We start from the raw sequence: 23741 nt of genomic DNA, 5'->3' as shown, positions 1-23741 counted from the left end.
AGGGCATTTGACTGATGGGAAGAATGCAACAATTCTGTCAAGTGGAGATAACAACTCAGTGACACACGGTAAGGGGACGTTTAGTACGTAGGCCTATATGCTACTTGGTCTAAGCCAAAGTCTCTCAGCTGTTTCAATATAATCTCCCAAGAACTCTAAAATGTGACTTGTTCTTAGTTTTGGACTTGCACCCCCTGTTAGGCTCCTGATAACTGAGTTGTACAAAAACACATCTGACATTTAGACCCACGTAATCTACTGTAAATTGTAGATTGGTATTCCTATGGAGATCATTTGTGTTCTTAAATTGGCGAGTTGAGTCAAAATTAACAATCAAGTTCAGTTAACAATATCACAGCCCATATTCTTAGTCTTATTCTTAAATGTTTAATTTGTCTGCATTTTACACACTCGGTGCAAAAGCTGTACTATCAGTATCAATTACTACACTCCGTCTCAAAGATCTGTTACAGTTACATCAGCTTTTTCTGTCCAGCCGTTTTATTTTACATAAATACTCGATGTTGTATTGCAGTCCCACATACTGTACTAGAGACCGTATAAACAATTGTAATCGTTTGTAGTTGTAATAGTGATGTGATTGGGTGTCATAAATCTGCACTTGACAGACAGTTAGTTGGGTTACATAAAAATTGCTGTAAATGCATAACTCCTTTTCATTCAGTGATCTCAAACAAGCACATTTTAACAGGTTCATGGTAAAAACTTTATTCATTAACCCATCTGGAAAAACATATCTTAACTTAGCAAATGAAAGTTAGTAAATTCCGCCAACTGTAAAGTGAATACATTACGCCACTCATCCAATAGCTTTTTACCATTAAACCTTGTCAACAGGGATTACACAGACATCTCTTAATCTTACAGTTACACTTAGATACTGTAATGGCATTAAACTGGTGACCCAGTAACTTTTGTCTTGAGAAAATGTTTTATAATGTACAGCTGTGCTTAAAGCCATGTGCAGCTGGCAGGAGGGTGCCCGAGCCCTGGCTTGAACAGGCGTGGATGAGTCAGAATAGAGTGACATCTGGGCCCAACTAGTCGAGCTTGTAGTTCTGTTCAGATCAGTTCTGAGAATGCTCAGGTTGCTAATTATCATAAAGCATGCAAAGAATTCAAGGTTAAGACGATGATCAGAAACAACTGGAGCTTTATTGAGTGACTGCGGATGTCAATGTGTGATTCAAACGAGTATCGTCAGATATCTGGCACTTGCAACTTTTAGATATATCCAAAATTGCAACAACAGGTTTAAAATATATTGATTACAACTAGGGCTTAATAGATTTGTATGCACATTTAGCTGTTATTAAACTGGCGATGATCTTGTTGTAGGGTTGCAAGAGTTGTTCGAATTTAATTGAAAATGCGCAAAAGTGATTGTAACAAATTACAATAATTTCTTGCAAAAACAACTAAATATATTTTAATAACTCTCTTCCAACATGTTCTGAAATGCTTTTTAGTTAAGCTATTTCAGTGCTTTCTCAAATGTTAAAATGTTCAAAATGTGCACTTTGAACAGAATGCTGCCGTTAAAACATGAACTGTAAATTTGATTGCAGATATTTTTTCTAACATTTTGCCACCCGAATGTCATTTGATTTCATTCTTCTTCCCAATCACATGCTCTTCCGTCAACCAGCACTGTTAGTTTTGATGATTTTTTGGGAAGACCATAGGGTCAGTAGGTCATCCCAAAAACCCTGGTCTAAGAGTCTACAAGCTATTTGTAGTTCGTCACATTTCTTCTTTATTCCTTAAGCTTACTGCATTTGTTTCTCATCCTCGTCTGATTTTGTCTTTTTAGGTGTGAATACCAACATTTTGCTTCAGGAGAATGAGAAATTAGTCTTCGATTCCTTCAGGCCCAATCGACAAAAAGGTAAATTGAATTCTGCTCTAAACTGTTGGTCAACCATGGTCCATCTTTGAGAATTGAAAAAGCTGGTAACTAGTGAAGGAAAAACTCCATAAAACCACTAAAGTTAGTTACAAGATTTTGATTGAAGATTTGACAAGTAATAAAGAAAGTAGTAAAAATTCCAAAAGAAGAGTTGTTAATATTGGCTTCCTTTTAAGAAGTTTAGTTTTTCATCTGGAAAGAGCCTCCTCTTCTCCCTCTAGACTCTTTATCGATCTAGTTACGCACTTTACATACAAAAATAACAATATTTAACATGATTTAATCTTTGATGTCATCCGATTGGCATCCATAGTGCTCTTTTGTTACCTTTTGTAGCTTTATTGGTCTTTGGAACACTCAATGAGAGTACTCTCTTTGTCATGAGAGTTCTGTTCTGACAAAATACAAACAGAACAAGCAAAATGCTAAAATAACATTGTAGGGTAACATACTAGTACAAGTACTGTAAGGTTATGAATGTCCACCCACTTGTGAAGGGGGCGGAGCATTCAGGTTTGATATTGATTAAAGAATTGTTCAAGAATTCAAACATGACACACTGCCTGAGTGTGGGTAAGTTTGAATCGTATTTTTAAGAGAAGAATGGGGCACCAGCCGGATAATCGGCAATTTAACAACTCTAAAATCAGATATCTAGATTCATTAATTAATTAGAAATTAATTTGCTCGTTGATCTAAAGGTTTGAGAACGTAACCGTGACATTGACCCCTTTTCTGGAAATGAAGGAACACTTAACCAAATGTGGGTTATGAAGATTTAATGACCAAATAATTAAACATATAAATATGAATCAGGAATATGTTTATGAGTCGATAACAGATGGAAAACACTAGACATGATGGTTCTAGATCTATCTAGGTGTGTGCAAGAGTTAACTCTAAGATGAAATTCAGCCAGCCTGTGAGGTGCATTCATACGAACGGAACCAGAAGCTGTGATCCTGAGGAGACGGGCCTGCGTGGGGTCCAAGGACCTGCTCTTGAGCTCGGCTCTGACGTTGTCTGGCCAAAGAAGGACTGGATCGGTTCTGCGATCTGCGGGCGTTCCCGAATGAAAAGGCCGTCGTGCTGCTCCACCGATGTGGCTGGTCTAAAAGGCTGTGGACTTGAAAAAGTTGCAAAAGGTCCTTGCTTGATTTTGCGTGATGCAGCATCAATCACGTTTTTAAAAATGGGCACAGGTTTCTTAGTTCCGGGAGGGAACATTAGCTTCTCTTGGAAAAGTCTTTGTCCCGTAGCATAGCATTGCTCACGCTAACTAGGCCCGAGGCCTGCTCCCAAGGCCTCATGGACCTTGCTGGTGGGACCCTGGATGGAGGGTCGAGCTTCGAAAGAAACTCGGATGGAACTCGCTTTGGAGCTCGGATGGAACTGGTCTGTAACTCCCTGCTCTTTCCTTTTGTCTTACCCCGCGGGGGTTTTGGCGCCGTGGCTTCAGCCAATCAGCATGCACGCTGGGGTCAGAGCTGATAAGGAGACGAGATCTGGCATTAGGCCACAAGAGTTACACGTAAAGGTAAAATTGTCCACAAAACAAGTTATGAAACAGTTAAAATGACATGTAAAACACGATATCACAATATGTACATGTAAAGTCATCTGGTGGACACATTTTTGCAATCTGATGATTGTCTATTAAAACCACTAAAACTGCATAGTCTTTCAGCGTTTTAGCGTTTGTCTTGGAGAGATCGTTACTCTCTGTGATCCAAAAGGAGTCATTTGATGAAAAGTTATTTTCAAAGTTCAGAGCGTCTCTGTTGTCACTATTACATCCACTTTCTTCTGAGGGCCGTAAAACTCCACACGGGCAATAGATAACACCTAGCCCGCATTCCTGTCACCATGGCAACAGGGGGAGGACATCTGCATATCCTACAACATGAACAGTACATCTGCACCGTCAATCAGGTTTGTTCTTTTCAGAGGTGCATGCGAAATAAACAATCTCATTGGTTGGTCATTTGTGTTGGTATTTGGGTGTTTCCTGATGCTCAGACACAATTCACTCACAAACATGAACACTGAGAACAACCTGAGAACAGCACATGGGGAAATAGTTTACTCACAGTACACTGGCCCAATTCATTCACTTTTTAATCCGCTCTTTGCTCCGACTGCTTTGCTCCCGGCTCCTTATACATGTCACACCGAGGTGTAGCTTTTGGCTTTCAACCCATACATCCTATAGTAATAATAACAAACCCATCTTTATACTTTTTTATTCAGCAATAATAACCAGTGACTGCGACCAAAAATTCTTAGTTACTTGCACCTTTTTCCCTTAATTCAAACATTAAAATGTGATTGTTTCATCAGAGTAACATAAACATAAACGTTTGAAAGAGGACTTAGAAATATCACATGTTATAATGGGCAAAAAACAAACAGAACTTAACAAAAAGTACATGTATGAAAAAGATAACTCTTAGTGAGTTTGATCAATAATTTATTCAAACTCATGCACAAGGAGTGTCAAGTCTAATGTTTTGTACAATATTATTGATACAATTTGAGTACAATCGGGGGGGAAATCAAAATGAGAGTGTAAAAAGACAGAAGTTGTGCAGCTTGAGCACAGCAGTATTTTGAGGTGACTTCATCTTTGGACTGTGACACTGGGCTGGCTGATGTGGAGGTCAGCAGATCACTGATAAAACACCACTATTGCAGTGTCAATAGACTCCACTGTGAAATAATCCTTACAAACAGAATAACCGTATACTCTATAGAAGTGGGATTGAGTGCAAAGTTTGTCAATAACTGTTAAATCATGTATAATAATTAAGCTTTCATAAGTACATACTTGATTTCCGCAATACCCGTTAATTTCTTGTTCATTATTTTTGCACTATTCTGACATGTTTATATATTCAGACCAAGTCTATTTTATTTTATTTGTAAATTCTAAATTATGCTTGTCCCTTTTAATATAGTTTGTTACTATTATTAGTCATTGTTGTATATTGTACCTTAATACCAAAGCAAGTTCCTGTTTTTTTTAATATTGTTCATTGACAATGGCAATAAATCCCTTTCTGATTCTGATAACATTTTTAGATTTTGCATTTTGGCTTTTGTCTGCACTTTTGGTCGACTTAAGACATTACCTGTGCATTGATTCGTTGACTGAAAGAGGCCTTGGAATTCGCTAAAGCTCTTCAAACTATCTTTATGATCCAATCATATATTTGAAGTGCACTGACAGAACAAGAAAAGTACCTGTCAATTGCATATTTGTTTGGCAGAATAAATGTACAATTCCTTCCCAAGTCTCTAGTTAACTCATCCCATGCCTTTCTGCGACGAATACATTTTGGTCAATTTAGACGCCATCGACTGATTAGTGATTAAGTGACTAAAGGCTTACAGCCCTATTTTGGGTCCCACAAAGACAATGCAACAATAACGTTTGTGCCTCGCTCACTGATTCTTCTTTTTCAACTTTTTAGCACTTTGAAAAGAACACATTTTTATTTTTATGTTGATATTCCAGTGCGTAAATTCCTGCTTTTACCTGACAACATGAAAGGCGTCAGTCAGTTTCCAAAGCCTGTGACCGGCAGTCAAGCTTGTTGTTTCCTGTGCTCAGAGTTCTCTAATCCCTATTGTCTGAATTGAAATATTATCATAAACAATAATAAACTAAACTAACAAGAGTCAAACTATGTACTTTGCATGTTTCATTAATAATCAAATTTCATGTTTCTGGTATCCAATTCCCTTTCCTGTCCGAGCTGCTCATGATTGGAATACCACCCTCATCAACATCAGAAACCTCAACACATTCATTTAAAGTGCAGTTAGTCAAAACTGTCTGCATTAACCTGCCACTGCCCCCTGCTGGAATCTTGCCTATTGTTTTTTGTTGTTGTTTATTGTTTGTTGCGTGGCATATTTGCATTTTACGGGAGTTGATTTGCACTGTTCTTGTAATGAATCAATCCCAGAGACTCTGCATTTGCCGCATAGATCAATGTCACACACAGTTTACACAGGTGTCACAGGCATGCAGTTGTCTGTAACTTTACTGTCATTTTCAATAATATAATTATAAATCATCTGATTTCCTACAAGGCAAGGGGTCATAATCACTCTGTAAACTCTAAGCATGACAATAGCATCTCTTCCATACATGCCTGGATCTTCACACTTCCCCTCATTCAAACCTGTAAAAGCTCTAAATAAAAACCAAGGGCTTGACTGCAGTCTGTCGCTTTGGGTAACAAACCTCATGTTTTCTAAACTCTACGGAGCAGGCCAGACAGATTTGGTCATAGACCTCTCCTTCAAAGTCATCAAAGCAAACACTGCATGACAAACATTCAATGTCCTATTATATGAGCACCTTTAATAAACGAGGCATTATCTTATCTTATCTTATAACTAACTGATATTATACATTACATTAGTACATTACATATGGTAAAGTAACTGATTTAAATGATTCGTATCAGTAAAAGCATGGTCACTGCAGAAAACTGCATCCCTTGAAGAGGCTGACATAAAGCCTCACTCACTTCATTAAATATTTCCGCAGTTGCAACCACTGATGTACTTACGGTAAACACTAATTGTACTTTTATCCGCCCTGTGCAACAATTGCATTGGGTGCAGCCAAAATAATGTATTATTAATTTCCAACACTGTGGACCACAAACAGAAGTACTGTTGGTGTGACAGGTTTTGTGCTTCTTTAGTAACCCGGAGGCAACGATGAACCTTTTCAGGAGAGACGCTATGAGTTCCAAGAAGGAGAAGGTGGTCCAGTATGAAGACCCTCCGGACGGCGGCTGGGGATGGCTTGTTGTGTTGCACTGTTTTTTGGTCTGTGTCCAAAATGTATTTTTGCCTACATTTTGCATATTAACCTCTATATACATTGTTTTTACAAGTCTTACTTGCCTTAAACTAATTGTGTGTTTTATTTGCAGGTGAATGTCCTAGTTATGGGAACACTGAAGAGTTTTGGCATTTTTTTTGTGGCTTTCCAAGATGAGTTTGGGGGCTCAGCAGAGAGCATTAGTTGGATTGGCTCCATTATGTCCAGCCTTCGACTGTCTGGAGGTACATTTACTCTAGTCTTACTGCACTTTACTATTTTAATATGTTTGAAAACTACATTATGATTTGGAAATGAATCCTGATGTGGCTTTATACTCTTCCCTAAAGCACCTATTGCATCAGTGGCCTGTGCCAAAGTGGGCACCAGGCTGACCTCCATCGTTGGAGCACTACTGGTCAGTGGGGGCTTCCTTTTGAGTATCTTTGCCAACAGCGTTGTGTACCTCTACTTGAGCATGGGAGTTGTAGTTGGTGAGTGATTAACAAACTGTATTAAGACAACTTGTCCATCCATGCTGTAGTAATAACACTTTAACTGTTAGGCATGGGCTTTGCACTTCTATACCAGTCCTTCTCCGTCGTCACAGCAATGTACTTTAAGAGGCGCTTGGCGACGGCATACGCTATAGGCCGATCTGGGATGGGTCTGACATTTGCCCTGGCCCCTTTCACACAGCTACTTTTGGACAAGTACGCTTGGCAAGGTATCACATCTCCGATGGGCTGTAGTCATAAAGCATTGAATGTTGCATTCTAAGCTCTGTGTGTCCCACAGGGGCATTGCTGATACTCGGTGGTCTAATGCTGAACCTGGTGGCCTCTGGGATGTTACTGAGACCCATCAAAGTGAAGCCACCTGCTCCCTGTATCTCAGTCCAAAAGAGTCCAGCTCTGTCCCTTCGGAGTGCCTCAGTGAAAGACTGTTCTAAAACCAGCGTGAACGGATCCTTATCCAATGGAGTGTCCTCAAACGGGATCTGCACTAACAAGATCTCCCCTAACGGATTATCTGCCAATGGGATGCCCAAATGCTCCTCACCTTCCCCCTGTCCCACAACAGACTGTTATCAGAAACAAGGCCCTCAGGACCAGGGAAACCCTGAGTTCAACCCTCTAGTCCTAAATAGTATAAATGGGCTTGAGCCCCATCAGGAGAAGTGCTCTCCGGACACCTCTGAACTCAACGGCAGCCTGAATGGATCAGCAGTAGTGGGATTGTCATCACATGCCAACACACCCACAGAGGTGACTCTCAAAGACACCAAAATCACCAAAGTACTGGATTTGTCACTGTTAAAAGACCCTTTCTTTTGCATCTACACCTGGTCCTTAGTCTTCAGTCAGCTCGCCTATTTCATCCCATATTTCCACTTATCTGCCCGTGCCAGGAACCTGGGCATCGACGCCATGGATGCTTCCTTCATCATCTCTGTTGCAGGTGAGCATCACAGTCTCCAAACAGCCCTCTCTTCTATGTGCACAGTTAGTGTGTAGGAAACCAATTCCATGGCCTGCAAAGGATGGTGTCAATCAACATATGTGTTGAGTAAAGCTCACCCCAATGGTGCTGGCACAGGCAGGTTTTTGTCACAGAGGCAGTGACAGAGGGAGGTCCTTGTGTCCCCTGAGACTGGGTACCATGCAAAAACTACTCAACTTTGAGGCATTAATAATTAGTGATATAAGATATTCCTTTATTGTCCCACATGGGGAAATTTCATTTGTGCAACGCAGGTAGATACAGAGGTAGATACAGAAGAACAGATCACTTATAGGAAGTCTGAAAAACACTTTCAGTAGAAGATCTCCTATAAATAAATAAAAAACTCCCATAGACAAATAAATAAATAAATACATAAATACCATTGCATGTGATCACGACAGTAATTGCACATGAATATGTGTCACGACAGCACATAGATTGCACATGAATTTCACAGTAATTGCACATGAATTCCAACAGCAATTGCACATATGACAGAATTGCACATGGTTAGGTCAGTATTGCGAGTCTTCAGTACTAACAGTTTTTGTTATAAAGTCTGACAGCAGCAGGAAGGAAAGACCTGCGAAACCTTTCCTTCACACAGCGAGGGTGGATCAGTCTCTCACTGAAGCTGCTCTCCAGAGCGGACAGAGTGTCCTGCAGGGGGTGACACTCATGGTCAAGCATAGATGTGAATCTAGCCAGGACCCTCCTGTCCCCCACCTCCTGCACGACTGCAGTCTGAGCAGTGAGCTGCTCAGACTGCAGTCTTATGTAATGAATGTGCTGCTTACATAAATGTTGAACTTTGGTCCACTGGTCAGAGCTGGTGAGTTCAGCTGTGTGCCACCGAAGCCCCTCTATGTGAACAGAAAACATTCTGATCACTGAGCGCATGTGCATGTACTAGTGTGTGCTCAGGATTTACAGGTATACATTTGACCCACTTAAGTCATTATATATATATATATATATATATATATATATATATATATAATCTCATTATATACATTCACTAATTCAGCATCAAACTGTAGCCTTCATATATCAGAATAGCACAAAAGTAGTCGGCTTTAAAAAATGTACAATTATTATTATAATTTTTTTCCTTTAATAGGAATACATGATTATCATTATTACTCAAAAATAAACTGTGACAATATTACAACTCAATTCTAAAGTTAATGCTCTTAAATATTATATTTCTGTATGTTTTAGTCATTTCTGTATGTGTACCCACATGAGCTTTTTTAGCTGAATGTCAATGAGACTAATCCAGTTTAATTCAGACATGTTGGTGTTGCCATGAGAGCTCTCAGAAGAGTGAACAGAGAGCGCTGTAGACACAGGGGTGCACCTTCAGCACAAAGCCCCTCTTCGTGTCCCGCTGTGGCCCAGTGTCCCCTCGCTGGTCATGGAGGCCCTTTGACTGTGCTGCTGATGCAGGGGGGCACTATAGTCCGGACGGCCTCTTCCTAAACTCAATCCACTCACTGTGAAGCCACCACTGTCACTAAGCAACCAGCCCGAGGGTCTCAGTTTGTGGAAGTTGGATAGAGATGTGGTGGATGTTTTTCAGTCATGAGTGAGATGTGATCAATGGTTTGACACTTTTAATCATAACATAATTTTTTATACCTTTGGAACCAAAGCTCTAACTACCAACTTACTTACTAACTGCAATTCAGAATTTAATAAAATAGTTTTAAATAGAGACATTTATCAAATATATATTGAAATGTAGTTTACCAAATCAACCAATGCACTATTGCAATTCAATTAGTGTTTTTGTTTCTTTGCTGTCATTGTTCATGTGAGTGCAGCATATTTGTTGAAAGCAAATAGTGTTTCTGGTAAACTGATGAAATGCTCTTATTTGCATAGAGTTGTGTTTGTGCATTATTAAACTGGTCAAGCACTTGGGCTGGGCCGCAGGGACAGCTGCAGACACGGATGAACCTGCTGAGTTTAAACACATAAACAGAGTGAATTAAAGCACCACAGGCCTCAGCCGAGGGTCGGGCCTGGAGCACAGACAAACACTGCACAGCTGTGGCCATGTCACCCAAATGCTCCTGCATTACATAAGACATGATGAGGTGCTGAGCAGAGCCTCACTGGACATTATTTCTACTTATACAAACCAAACTCAAAGAAAGAAGCTTGATCATTTATAGTCATCACATATTGTTTTTAATATAGGTTTTAAGGTTGGTAAAGTCATATTATTTTATTATGTTGAATTTTAAAAAACAGTGGTTATTAAGTTAGAATGAGTTATGATCCATGTGCACTCATGGTTAATTAACGCTCACCTGCAAGCGTGTCACAAAAGGACACTTGCAGTAGAATTCACTACTCTCCTCCGTGTTACTGCAGTGTCTAAATTTAGCCTGGTTTCTCTTGTGTTTTGGTGCAAAGGCTGAAGGGATGTGTGACACAGGTCTGCCTTGAACCAGTTTGTCTCATTGATCCAGGGCTCAGTGTTGCATGATTTGAGCTATTCCTGCAGCAGTCAATAAGGTACTGCAGTTTCCGCATCGCCTCTCTCATTCCTGTTGACCTCAGCAGAAAAGGCTGCACACACTCTGTCTTGTCATCTCAGCACTGGAGAGCACAGGACACATGTGGCTGAGAGTTCTTCTGAAGGCTAGACTAGACCTGCTTTACATATGAAGGAAGATGGAGAGTCATAATGTGTTCACTAAAACTGACTCTTTAGCTCAAAGTGAGTCTCCTTGAGGTAATTGTACACTCGACTCTCCACTGACTTTGACTCTTGATGTGAACCACCGCACCTTTTGTCCTTGAGCCTGTCATTATAAAGTAACGTGCGTATCCTGTTATACTAGGTATGGGCTGAAATCAGTCCAACTCAATCCATGTACCCAATCTAAATTTAAACTTGTGAGCTCGTGTCTACAGATGACATGTTCTTGCCTGTCTGCAGGATTATTATAATTAACAGGATAAATATTTGTGACTTAGTGTAATGTCCCAACACTAAAAAGAATACTTATCCTCGCTTGCCCTTGCATCTAGGATAGTATGTATAATATATAATATTCTCGTGAAACAGTCAAATTTAAATATAGTTTTAAATAGTTAATTACACAGTTTTTTTCTGCTGCATGACCACATTCGGGGACAAATAATGGTTTGCTTATCTTGGTATCACTTTTCTTAAATGTAGCTGATATATTTTTCGAATATATCAGCTACATCAACTTAACCTTCTAAAGACACTCATCAACAAATTATTATGACCTCCACAAACATGATATTAACCCTAACTATTTGTCTTGAACAGTTAGTTATGGTATAAATCTCAGTCCAATTTCTAAAACATGCTTTTGGATTATTGAAGGAAGCGTTATTTAAAGATGAGTTTTGTAGCGATGCTTCCAGTTTTTTTGGGGCCATCCAAACCATTACCAGAGCAGCCTCCTGCAACAGCCTAAATATTTCATTGTGTTCACTCCCACTGTGACTTTCTGAACTTAAGAATATATTAAAATTTAGTTAGGCATGTCATGTTTTTGGTTACCGTACTTTTCGGACTTAAAGCCGCACTTTTTTCCCACGCTTTGAATACAACGGTCTAATATAGATTTTTACTGGCTAACGGCCGCCTAGCTCCCTGCAGAGTTCTACACTGTTGAAGAAGACGTGAGTGGACAGTGGTCACTGTCCAGGGGACCTGTCATGTTCTCTGTATTTTAATCTTCAAAACACTTTATACAATCAGACTCATATTCACTGAGAAATTAGTCTAATGAGGAAGTGAATCTAGACACGACTGAACGCAAAGACACACGTGGTGTGCGGACATGCGATATACGGCTGTCTGTAGTTCAGAACCTGCCGCATTGAAATGAGACTTTCTTACCTTGCATCACAACCGGGGAACATTTTTTTGTGTAAATATCCAAATGTGAAGACACAGACTCAGGTAAATCAGCTCACAGAGAGTAATCAAGGACAGAGGGGACAGCTCAGGTGTGTTTTCTGTTTGTTAAGCTTCAAAATGTGAAATTCTGTGTGTTTTATTACAATCCAACTAGGGCTGCAGCTATCAATTATTTTAGTAATCGAGTAATCTATCGATTCTTTTCTTCCATTAATCGAGTAATCAGTTATTTTTTTGCAAATTCCGTCAACCATTTAAGATCATATAAAATATAGTTCATAGTAATAAAGAAATAACAAATAAGGAGTTTCTGCTTAAAATAACACTTGTTATTCTTAATTTCACATAAATACGTCCCCAACTCACACCTTCGCTTTATACCAAAATGATTGCCATTCAGCCCATTGAAAGGAAGCTTTTGTGTTCTGAGAACCCTGTATATTGGTTATTTTATTATACATTTGCCATAAGTTATTTGAGTTGCAATGAGATTTACTACCACTATTCATTTTACACCACTTTATGTAGTTCACAGGAAAGTAGACATGTGTAGCTGGATCAAATATAGAAATATCAGTTTTGAGAGCTAGTTGTAATTCTCTCTTTATTTGACCGGTAGTCAGAAGATGTCACTGTGGTCAAATGTGAGAATAGTCAAACGTGGCCATGCGTGACATCAACACATTGCGTGATGTGCCTCGATAAGAGAGAACAGAAAATGGTTTGTATATTGTAAATCTTTCTTTAAAATTAGCTTTGAGTACAAAAATAATCTTTGATATTGTCAGTCAATGTTTTAAATTATGTTATATTCTAAGATTAGTGTCCATTAAATTTGTAGAAACAGAGTCACTACTAATGTAGAGGAAGTCTCAAACTATGGGACGGCGTGAGGTAAAATACCAATCAAATGTTATTTTTATTAACGTTTAAGATTGTAGTTTTGGTTATTGACCAAATGTGTACATGTGGTTGATTCAGAGGGGAGATAGCACTGCTCGTGGTCCTTGCTCTGCTGGGTGTGGTCTGAGCAGTCTAGCTGCTTTTTCAAGTGAGTTAAAGTTCAGTGTCATACAATGTGATTCTAATGTCATTTTATTTTCATTTTACCCACAGTCGAATATAGATGAAACTTTGTTTATTCTTTTCTTTTTTATATATAGGATAAGCCCACTACTGTGGTCTTTTGTTTTGTCTTTTGTTTTGTCTTTTGGTTGTTATAAAGAGACTATAAAAAGGAAACTGTAAATCCTGATAAAAGTTGAATACTAAGATGCCTGACATATGTTAAAGGACTTTGAAGTGTTTTTGAAAAAGCCAAACAAAACCAAAATGAAGGCTGTTCTCCTGCCGGGGACAGTCGGGAAATAAAAGACCCACGTTATTTTTTGGAGCCACTGGTGTCTGGTCCATCATTTACCACCTGGCCACACATGTACATAGAAGACATGTAGACACATATGGGAAATCAGAAGGTACTTTTACAAACGCTCCCTGTTGCAGTGGCTGTAGCTTTATGATAAAGCTGAAATCAGATATTTCTTAGCGACACAAACTCAAATCCCGTGTCAAATGCAATGATTCACCAACACAGTAAAAGCTTGTTCTTCTGAGCTCTATGATTAAACAGAGGTGACATTCAGTTGTACTAAGTTTACTTGGGTAAACAGCAAACATCCTTGTTAAAGACTAGTTTAACATCTCACGTGCAAAGACACACTCAAACCTGGGTGTTGAAGAACAAGAATAATCTTCAGGCAATATGGAAAAATGTACTTAAACATTTTGTCAGATACATGCATCTCCTGCAGGGAAACAGTTGATCATGTGATATGTATTTTAGCTGGAACAACTCGCTCTCATGTAAATCCCCACACGGAGCCACACAAATCTTGAAATTAGAGCCTCCACGTCCATAGCACGTTAAAAGAGATGTGGGATTGACAGTCAAACACAGGGCAGAACTATTACAGGCAAGAGTTAAACTAGCCCGAGATAATCTGAAACACCGGCGCATCACTACCGTATACTATATAAGATAAGATAAGATAAGATAATCCTTTATTGTCCCACATGGGGAAATTCCATTGATGCAACGCAGGTAGATACAGAGATAGATACAGAAGAAAAGAACAAATAACTTATATATGTGTAATTATCTCATGTTACATTGTGGGCACCTGCAACTTATTGACAGGTACGTCCCGTATATGTACGATTTATTATTTCTTTAATTTCATTGATGCTCTATAGTCCGAAAATTACGGTAATATTTCATGGACATGACCGTCTCCTCAGTCCAACATGGTCAAATCAAATATCAAATTGACTGACAGCCTTTGTGAAGTTAATTCATTTTACAAAAGCAGAATGAGCTCCCCACTTTGGGTTACCAGAGCCTACGACAAAAACTAGTTGGAATAAACCTGTAAGGGCAAAGATCTCCTGCAGCCAATCATTGATCAGTGCTATTGCAGCCTGGAGTTTGAGCTCAGTGACTGTCAGGGGCCCTGAGCTTTCAAATGAGGCATGTTCTGTCCATAGAAACTGAGAATAAGCAAACCTTTATACAGGTGAAGGCACTGGCAACTGGTTCAGCTGTTATTGTATTTATTTCTGATGACTAAACCACAAGTTGCAATGTTGTTTCACAATTTCTAAGTTGATTTGAAATGTATAGTAGATATTGGTGGATAATATAGGGTAGGGGATTCTTCCTAGTACAAGTACTGTAATGTTATTCATGTCCTCCCACTTATGAAAGAGGGTATATCTAGATTTCAAACATGACACACTGCATAAGTGTGGGTATTATACTGCATACGTGTGGGTTTGTTATGATATTTTAACAGTCGTTTGGGGCACCAGCCATTGATTAGGCATTCAACAATTCTATAATTAAATATCAAAATTTATTTATTTATTAAAAATACATTTTATTAATCTGAAGGTTTATGAGAACGTAACCGTGACATTGACCCCTTTTCCTGAAAGGAATTAACACACCAAATGTGGTTTATGAAGCTTTATTGACCAAATAATTAAAAAGATAAATATGAATTTGGAATATGCAAATGAGTCTATAATAGATGGAGACGCTAGACATGATTGGTCCAGCTCTATCTAGTTGTGTGTTATTTACTCTAAGGTGATCTCATCAGCCAGATTGTGGCATGCGCTGACGGACCCCTGGGGGGTTGGGTTTTCGCGCCATTGTTCAACCAATCAGCACACATGCTGAGTCAGAGTTGATCAGAGAAAAAGATCTGGAATAATGGAGCCATTGTTTGGCATTAACATTAGGCCACATAACGCGGTGTAATCCCTCATTCGCCCATGGGTGTTCCATTGAAGAAAAACAAAACGTTTCGACTCTCATCGAAGAGTCATTCTCAATCTGTGGATTGAGTCTGGGAACTCAGGTTTTATATCCTAGTCTATGTAAGCCACGCCCACCGAGCAGGACCTCCTGATAAAACATTGTGTGCAATTGATTCCATCACATACAATGTGGCCAAGCATTTAATGACCTAATTTAACCACCTTTTCAGCCATTGCCCCAAAGCTTTGGTATCGCTACGTCGATGATACATTTGTGACGATCAAGGAACAAGAGTTGGAAGCCTTCTCAGAGCACATCAATGCTGTGGACCTGAATATCAGATTTACAAGAGAAGACTCTAAGGAGAACCGCTTGGACTTTCTTGATTGTTCCACTATCAGAGGAGAGGACGGGAAGCTCCAAATACAAGTATATATGAAACCTACACACACAGATCAGTACCTGCTCTTTGGCTCTAACCACCCACTACAGCACAAGCGGGGAGTGATCAGAACCTTACAACACAGAGCCCAAGAGGTGCCCACCAGCTCAGAGGGCAAGAGGAAATAGGGAAAACTTGGGCTCTTAACAAAGTGAACAGACAAAAGACAAAAGGGGAAACAGAACCAAGAAGAAATGGTTCCTTATGTCTCGGGACTGTCGTAAAAGCTGCAAAGACTATTTAGACAACACAAAATCCCTGTTTATTTTAAACCAGGCAACACTTTAAGACAAAAACTGGTTCACCCTAAGGCCAAGATGAAAAAGTTGTAAAGGGCGGTACATAGGAGAGACTAAACAGCCACTTCACAAGAGGCTTTATCTGCACAGAAGACACTCGAGTTCAGGACCACAGAGCGCCGTGCATCTTCATCTTAAAGCCACAAACTACTCAATTGAAAACAGTGAGGTGAAGATTCTAAACAGGGAGAAAAGATGGTTTGAAAGAGGAGTTAAGGAGGCAATCTTTGTTAAAAAAGAGAATCCTTCTTTTAACCAAAATGGAAGTTGAAGATTCAACCTTCTGATTATATTAGTGTTTGGAAACCCCGGAGCACAAGACGCCCAGGGCATTCTGATGCTGACCAGGTACTCAGTGAGGAGGGAGCGAAAGTCAGGTTACAATAGGATGTAGATAGCCCATTACAGGACTGTTGGAAAACAAAGAAGAGCAGTCTCAAGTGAAACCAAAAACTCCCTTTATCGAGAGGTCCCGCCCTATACAGAGCAGGATATAAAACCAGGTGCCAGACTTGAGTCACAGATTGAGAATGACTCTTGGATGAGCGTTGAAATGTCTTGTTTTTCTAAAAACAGAGTCCGGATGATACAACTGATTTTTTTCCACATGGTTACAAAGGTAAAATTGTTCACAAGACAAGTCATACAACAGTTAAACGATCATGTAGAACACATCTTGTGGAGAAAAGTCTGCAATCATGATTGTTTACTAAAACCACATAGTCTTTCTAGCGTTTTAGCTTTAGTTTGGGGAGAGAAAATGGCTCTGTGAGTTCATTTTAATTGTACATATATTGTTGATGTCCTACTCTACTTGCACAGTGTTGTTGTTTAAACCATTATTTAACTTTATATTTGATTGCATATAGTCTATTCTCCTGCTGTTCTTGAACTTATCTCATTGTTTAATAAAAATAAAATATATAATAATAAAATGTCATCTTATTAATTACATTTAACAATTGAACTTGTATAAGAATTACACCTGTTAGCCTAGTCATGCTACGTACCGTGTGCCTGATAACAATGTTTTATTCAACAGCTGATCGTGTGTGTTCGCAGGGATCACAGAGACTGTTGCTCAGCTGGCCTCAGGTTGGGTCACTGACAGAAACCTGTTCCACAAGTACAACTACCACAAGGCCTACTTGATCCTATGCGGGGTAGTCAACCTACTGTCGCCCCTAGCAACCTCCTACATCCTGCTCATGGTGTACGCCATCTTCTTTGCCGTCTTCTGTGGGGGCTATATGGCGCTGTTGCTGCCCGTTCTGGTACTTAACTTTTAAGTATATTAACTGTTGTTAAGATGTTGGTGGCAGAGCTCAATATTATTTAGGCAGCATTCATCCTTAACCCTAACCCTAACTCTAACCATAACATTGGGACTAAACCCTGAATTTAGCCTTGACTACTAGATAATGACTACACCAGGACTAAAGCAAGATCAAACCAGGAAGTATGAATGCAGTGTAATAGCCACAAGTTGGTGGATTTATAGTTTGGTAAGGAATAATTCTAGTCTCACTAACCACTTTGGCCAGTTGGGTTGATATTGATACTTTCCTCTGATACCAAATTGGGGTATATTGTAGGGCTATGAAGTGATCTGGACTAAAGAGTGCACATTGAGACATTTGATTATGATTGCACTGTTAAATTCTGAATTGTAAAACACTAAATGGTACGTGACATTTGAAAAGGACAAGCCACAGTGGGTAAAACAGTCAATGTAAAGCCCTGGAGATTGGCTTTGTGTCGACCCAAAGTAACTACCGTAATTCAATGTGTATGTAATGTGTCAATGTGAGAATTAGAAAACGGCACTGCAAATGCCTCAGGATCAGTAAAGTATTCATCCATCTAGAAACTCCTGTAGCTCCTGTCCTCAAATGTGCTGTAATGGAGTAGCTTATTGTGTACAACTGACATTTATTCCGGTTCAAGCTGCAATATTCAACTGTAATAATGCATTTATAGTCAAGCAAACACAATATGAATCCATCTCTCCTGTCAGTCATTTGACCCATGCCATTACCTCAGAGTTTATCTCCCTGTGTATAGCTAAGGCGCACAGATCTGTTTTTTTTTTTTTTTTGGACATGTGCGTGTGGTGGGACACAGGTAAAGGTGAGGAGCAGTCATTACCTCACCCTGTCCTGCACGGGAGAGAAAGGTATCCGCTGAGTAGACCATTGTAGAGGCGTACCAACATCCGTTAATGGGTGGGACTGCATATTACTTCAGCGCATATCCAGTGTCTTGAGGTCATCTCCTGCAGACAAACGAAGGTTGGAGTTCTTAAAGGTTGGGATGTGCCTCTGGCTTCAACGGCGATGCGGCGGTCGTGTATTTTCAGCTGGACAAACCAGATCCAGCCAGTATGACTAACACAAACTAATGACATCATGGTTTGGTCTTGACAGATCAGTCAAGAAAACCTTGAGTTATCTTTAGATTTCAATCTTGTGTCGGGCTAGATATAGTCCAGATATCTGTTCTTTTCTTCTGTATCTACCTGCGTTGCATCAATGAAATTTCCCCATGTGGGACAATAAAGGAATATCTTATCTTATCTTATAACAGTAGGTTCTTTAAACACAGTGACATTGTTACTACACTTGCATGAGGGATTATATAGACACTGAAAGTTATCAAGTTGTTTTGTTTAATTCAGCCCATTTGACATTCTACTGCATGTAATGACAAAGGTGCTAGTGTTTGCGCGCACATATCATGTCTATAGAAATATTGACATCACTGCAGGTCAATGTTTTCCATGAATTTATATTGAAACTGCAATACAAGGGTTTTCCCCACTGTAGGAACCCTCTACAGTTCCTGGTACTTTACTTTTAGTCCCAATCCCCATTTGATGCACATTTTCACGGAGTCAGAACTAAGGACTGCATGGAGCACACTTTGGGTCCTTGTTTAACTCTGGTGCAGGTACTCTACAGTCAGACCAGGAACTTTTAGGTAACACATTAACAGTAACTTTATTGTGAGACATGTATGAATTCGACATAAATATAAAAACATAACTGATTCACAAGAGAAATTCCTCGGCCTCAAACAAACTTAATTAGCAAGTAACTCAAATTCAGAATAACTGTGAATGTTTGTGTTTAATTGTTTTCATTTTGTTTATTTGAGCTGTTTGTGCATCAGAGTTTTATGATCCAAAACTACCTTGCTCAATAGATATGTAATTTAATTAAACATTTAAATGTTCGACATTATATATATGCTAATGTTAATGCCAGTTTGACCTTTAACCCTTGTTGTTGTGTGAACGTGAGTAATGGGAACTAGTTGGTTCCTCTGACTAAATAGGGACTGGGGATTAAAGGGATTTACCGTACTTCTTGGTCTGGAATGTGCAAAAATGTGCAAAAAACTGCTGCAGTCCTGGAGATGTTACTGTTCTGTCTGGAACGTTCTTCTCATGATAAAAATTAACTTTTTTTTAAGGTTATTTTTAAGCAATAGAAAATATTGAATTGTTGTTGAATACATGTAAGAGACAAGCAGGTAGTAGACCTGCATCAATAGATATCATATTGAATGAATTTTAAAGAATGTGATGTGTAGGTTCACTTCATGTGTCATTTCTTTGTGTCCTGCAGGTGGATCTGGTGGGAGCGGACAAACTCAATAACTCTATGGGTTTGTCCATGTTCTTTGTTGGACTGGGCTGCCTCACAGGGCCTCCTTTAGCTGGTAAGTGACAGCCACATCAATCTTTTGCCTTTTCCACTCACATACAAGTACAATTGAGAACGATACTATTTTGTAGTTTTAAGTAGCATATTTGTGTAATGTATAGAAGGGGCCCATGTTGTTATTATGGCCCTTTCTTGTGCTGTCGAAGCACCAAGGTTGCGGGGGCCCAGATTTCTTGGTCTGTAAGGTCTGAAATGTGTGGAAAATGCAAGTTATAGTTTGAGCAGCCTTCAACACCGGTTTGGAGTTTGGAACATTGATGAAAAGGTGTACAGAGGTTACTGGGTCAAATTTCACTCTCTTTGCCTATGAGCCAGATTCTTAAGAAAAAACACAGTAGAATTTCACTCCATGCCGGCTGACGGACCACTATGTCAAAGTAATAGTATGTTGTATGTCACAAACATCACGGAATTCTAGAAGAAAATCTGTTTTGTATGTGTGGAGCAATGAAAGGACACAAACACTGCTACAGGATGTTGTGTTAGTGTATTGGAGAAACTAGACTAGGCTAGTCGCAACAAGTTTGACTTCTTTAGTGTATGTAGGTTACATTTGTGAAGGGAAATGTGCATGCTTCATTTTTTTGTGTCATTTTTGTGTTCTGTCTACTCAAGGTTACTGGTAGTGTTGGGAGTAGTAAGAGACTGAAACACACATATTTTCACCATGTTATTTACCTGTAGTCCTTATAGTCAGACATATTTTGCACAACCCCTGTTTCTTCTGTAGGCCCTCCAGAAAATGCGTACTCTTCCTCAGCAACATTTGGCCCCAATTAACATATTTGTAGTTGGGGCTCCCCTGAACCTCTTGACTGGGTCCAGGTCGACAGTATTAGGCCATCTTTAAGTGAAAGATTTTGTTGAAATGTAACTGAAGGGCCCCTTTAGGCTGTTTATGTCCCTCGCAGCTAGTGTTCAAAAACACAAAGTGAAGCAAACTGTCCACCCTGTCGGCAACTGCCCAGGTCACTGTCTTTTTCGAGCTGGTTCAACTAGTTCAAAGTCAAAATAACTAACTCAGACCCTAGCAAAGACTTACTCTCCAAGTCATACTGTCAAGATTAAGATGTGCTTTATTGTCTCCTTGGGGAGACTTGCCCTCTGCATCTCACCCATCCTTCAAACCTGTCAGCACCACATTGTAGTGCATAAGAGACTATCAGGACAGCCTTAGATGGAGGATTAACCTATTTTGAAATGTTTGTATGAATTTATTTTTTTATTTGTCCAAATTTATTAAAAAAAAACAAAATTAAGAGGTAGAAATGATCCACAAAGGCTTAAACATACAAATAGCAAATACATTGAAATTAAATGTTTAAATGGCAGAAGTGATAATTGTTCAGTCATTGCATAAATGAGTGTGTGGAGTTCATGTCGACTCCTATGACATTGTAGTTTGAATATTTTACTGTTTCTGGCACGTTTAGTGAATTTAATGTATAAATTACCACTCAAATGTAAATGATTATTGGGATTTCACAGAACACCAATGTTGTCAATACACTGTAGCATCTACTAGTGTGGTAAATGGATTATAGACTTATAGACGGTACAAGTTAGAACAGCAACCCCTTTTCCAGTTGACATTGAGGAATAGATTAGATTGTCCCAGCAGAAGAATTGCCTACTCAGAACAGTAATAATAGTAACATAGGATATGTTTTGAGTCGTGAATGACATTTCTAATGCTATGCCTGCACTGAATGTTAAATTGTATATTGCAGGCTTCCTGTATGATTACACACAGACTTATGACTGTTCCTTCTACCTGGCCGGCCTCTGCTACCTGCTCTCCTCTCTGTCCCTCTTCATGGAGCCCCTCGCTCAGCGCTGGAAGGCCCGAAAGAGACGGATCCAGTCCCCAAAACCTGAGAGCAGCAGCTGCAGGACCAACGGCTGCTTCACCCCAGACCGGGCACAGAACGGGGCCGTGTAGACCTCGGAAAACCAGGGAATGCCTTTAATTTGGAACTAGCGCAGACTGTCTTTTTGGACTGAAGACTTGAATGTGGCTCAGATGTAGGGTCAGAACTGGAGTAGACCCTTCAGTTACGCACAGACTTAAGCTGGCTGCACGATTGCTATATATATATATATATATATATATATATATATATATATATATATATATATATATATATATATATATATATATATATATATATATATATATATATATATATATATATATGCAATACAAGTATCCTGATTGAACTCTTGAAGCCAAATGTTTTGCTGCTTTGCAAGAATCTCTTTCGACAATACACATTTAGACAATCCTCAAAAGCACAAAACTGCATTTTACATCAGCACAATTTGACTGGTATAACCAAGCTGCAAGTTTATATCTAGTAAATAGTAATAATGCACATAGTATTACTGATAACTAGCTATACATAGGATAGCACTTGTTTTTCAACCTCTTCACTTGATTTTTAGGAAACCTGTGCTTATAGACATGCACTTTGGGTCAACTTTGATAATGTTGCATGCTCTGTCACTCTGCAAGAAGAAGTGGATGGAAGTAGTAATCTGCTAAAGCCAAAAAGTTGCCTCATTATTGAAACAGGGATAAAAAAAATGTACAAGCATTTTCTAAATCTGAAAAACCTCAGTTACATCATACCACGGATTCAGAGGTTGTTTAGTTTGGCCATTTATCACTTTTTATATGAGAAATGTTTCAGCCAATGGTCAACAACCAGCCAATTCCTTACAATGAACGTGTTTGCAATGGTGAATCTGACCAGGTTTTGTTTTGTAGATACATGTTGGTGAATTATGTTCTTTACGGTGCTCTTACTGGACTTTTTGGTGAATTGTTGCACAGCCTCCTCAGTGCCTGCAGGCAGCCAACTATTGGCTATTCAACTCATATTATGTTGTGTGATACTTACTTAATAGTATGCTTGTTTGTCACCACTATTTGCCTTAACACATACTGGACTGTACCATTTTATATAAACTGTGACATCAGCCAAAGACATTACGTTCACCTTCATCTATTTTACCAAATTGTTTTTTAAGATGTCAAGTATGTGACACAAAGCACTCGCCATGGCCAGGACAAGTCTAGCATGAGGTGAACCGCATGGCTGCAGCGCCCTCTTGTGGCCTTAAACGATTTGTACACAAGGAATGCGGTTTCAATTAGCACTAAATTAGTTCCCCTCAGCTCACTTCCACAATACTGATCAGGGTTCTTTGTATCATTTCAATAACGGTCATGCACAAAAGCCCACTGAGTCATGAGTTTCATCTGTTTATTGAATCCAAGGGTCACAAAATGTTTTGTACCGGAGAACATTTATTAAACTATTATGAGGCTTTAAAAGTAGTCTTTGGTTTGGGGCTTTGCTTAGATATTGTTAAATCAGTGCTTCAGTGGAAAAGGGGCTCTTTTATGTGATAATGCATATTTCTTTTGATGAAGTTGCATTTCTGGGTTGAGTAATATTTTGTTCCAGCTTTGAAAATGTTCAAATATAGAGATTTAGGAGATTATAGAACGTAACCATTCATTATCAGCTATAATAAACTGACATTTTTCTCAGTCTGTCCAGCAGTGTTTTCTCTATCACTTCAACCGTATATTTCTAATAAGAAAACAGACATTTGGTCTTTAAGCCTTTTTATTAGAACATAAGAAACTTACAAACATGTTATCACTTTATCATACAATGAATCCAAGCATGCAATTCAATACAAAGTCAAGACCTATAAAAAAACAAAAAGATTCTTACTTACATTCA

At 39.1% G+C, this 23741-nt stretch overlaps 1 protein-coding gene across 1 annotated transcript; it reads left to right on the top strand.

The window, feature by feature from the left end:
• On the top strand, positions 1-22088 carry slc16a4 (solute carrier family 16 member 4). Its single transcript, XM_072450074.1, has 10 exons — positions 1-68; positions 1835-1909; positions 6652-6778; positions 6886-7018; positions 7124-7267; positions 7339-7500; positions 7572-8234; positions 17318-17529; positions 19885-19978; positions 21714-22088. The coding sequence occupies exons 3-10, from the start codon at positions 6668-6670 to the stop codon at positions 21923-21925; spliced, it is 1731 nt and encodes a 576-aa protein (XP_072306175.1). The 5' UTR covers positions 1-68; positions 1835-1909; positions 6652-6667; the 3' UTR covers positions 21926-22088.
• Positions 22089-23741: the final 1653 nt, after the last annotated feature.

The sequence above is a fragment of the Eucyclogobius newberryi genome, unplaced genomic scaffold (genome assembly GCF_026437365.1).
Source record: "Eucyclogobius newberryi isolate DKJ021-1_F unplaced genomic scaffold, fEucNew1.0.hap1 SCAF_17, whole genome shotgun sequence".
Lineage (NCBI taxonomy): Eukaryota > Metazoa > Chordata > Actinopteri > Gobiiformes > Gobiidae > Eucyclogobius > Eucyclogobius newberryi.
Note: the sequence above shows the minus strand (reverse complement) of the source record. Positions and strands in the feature narration are given on the sequence as shown.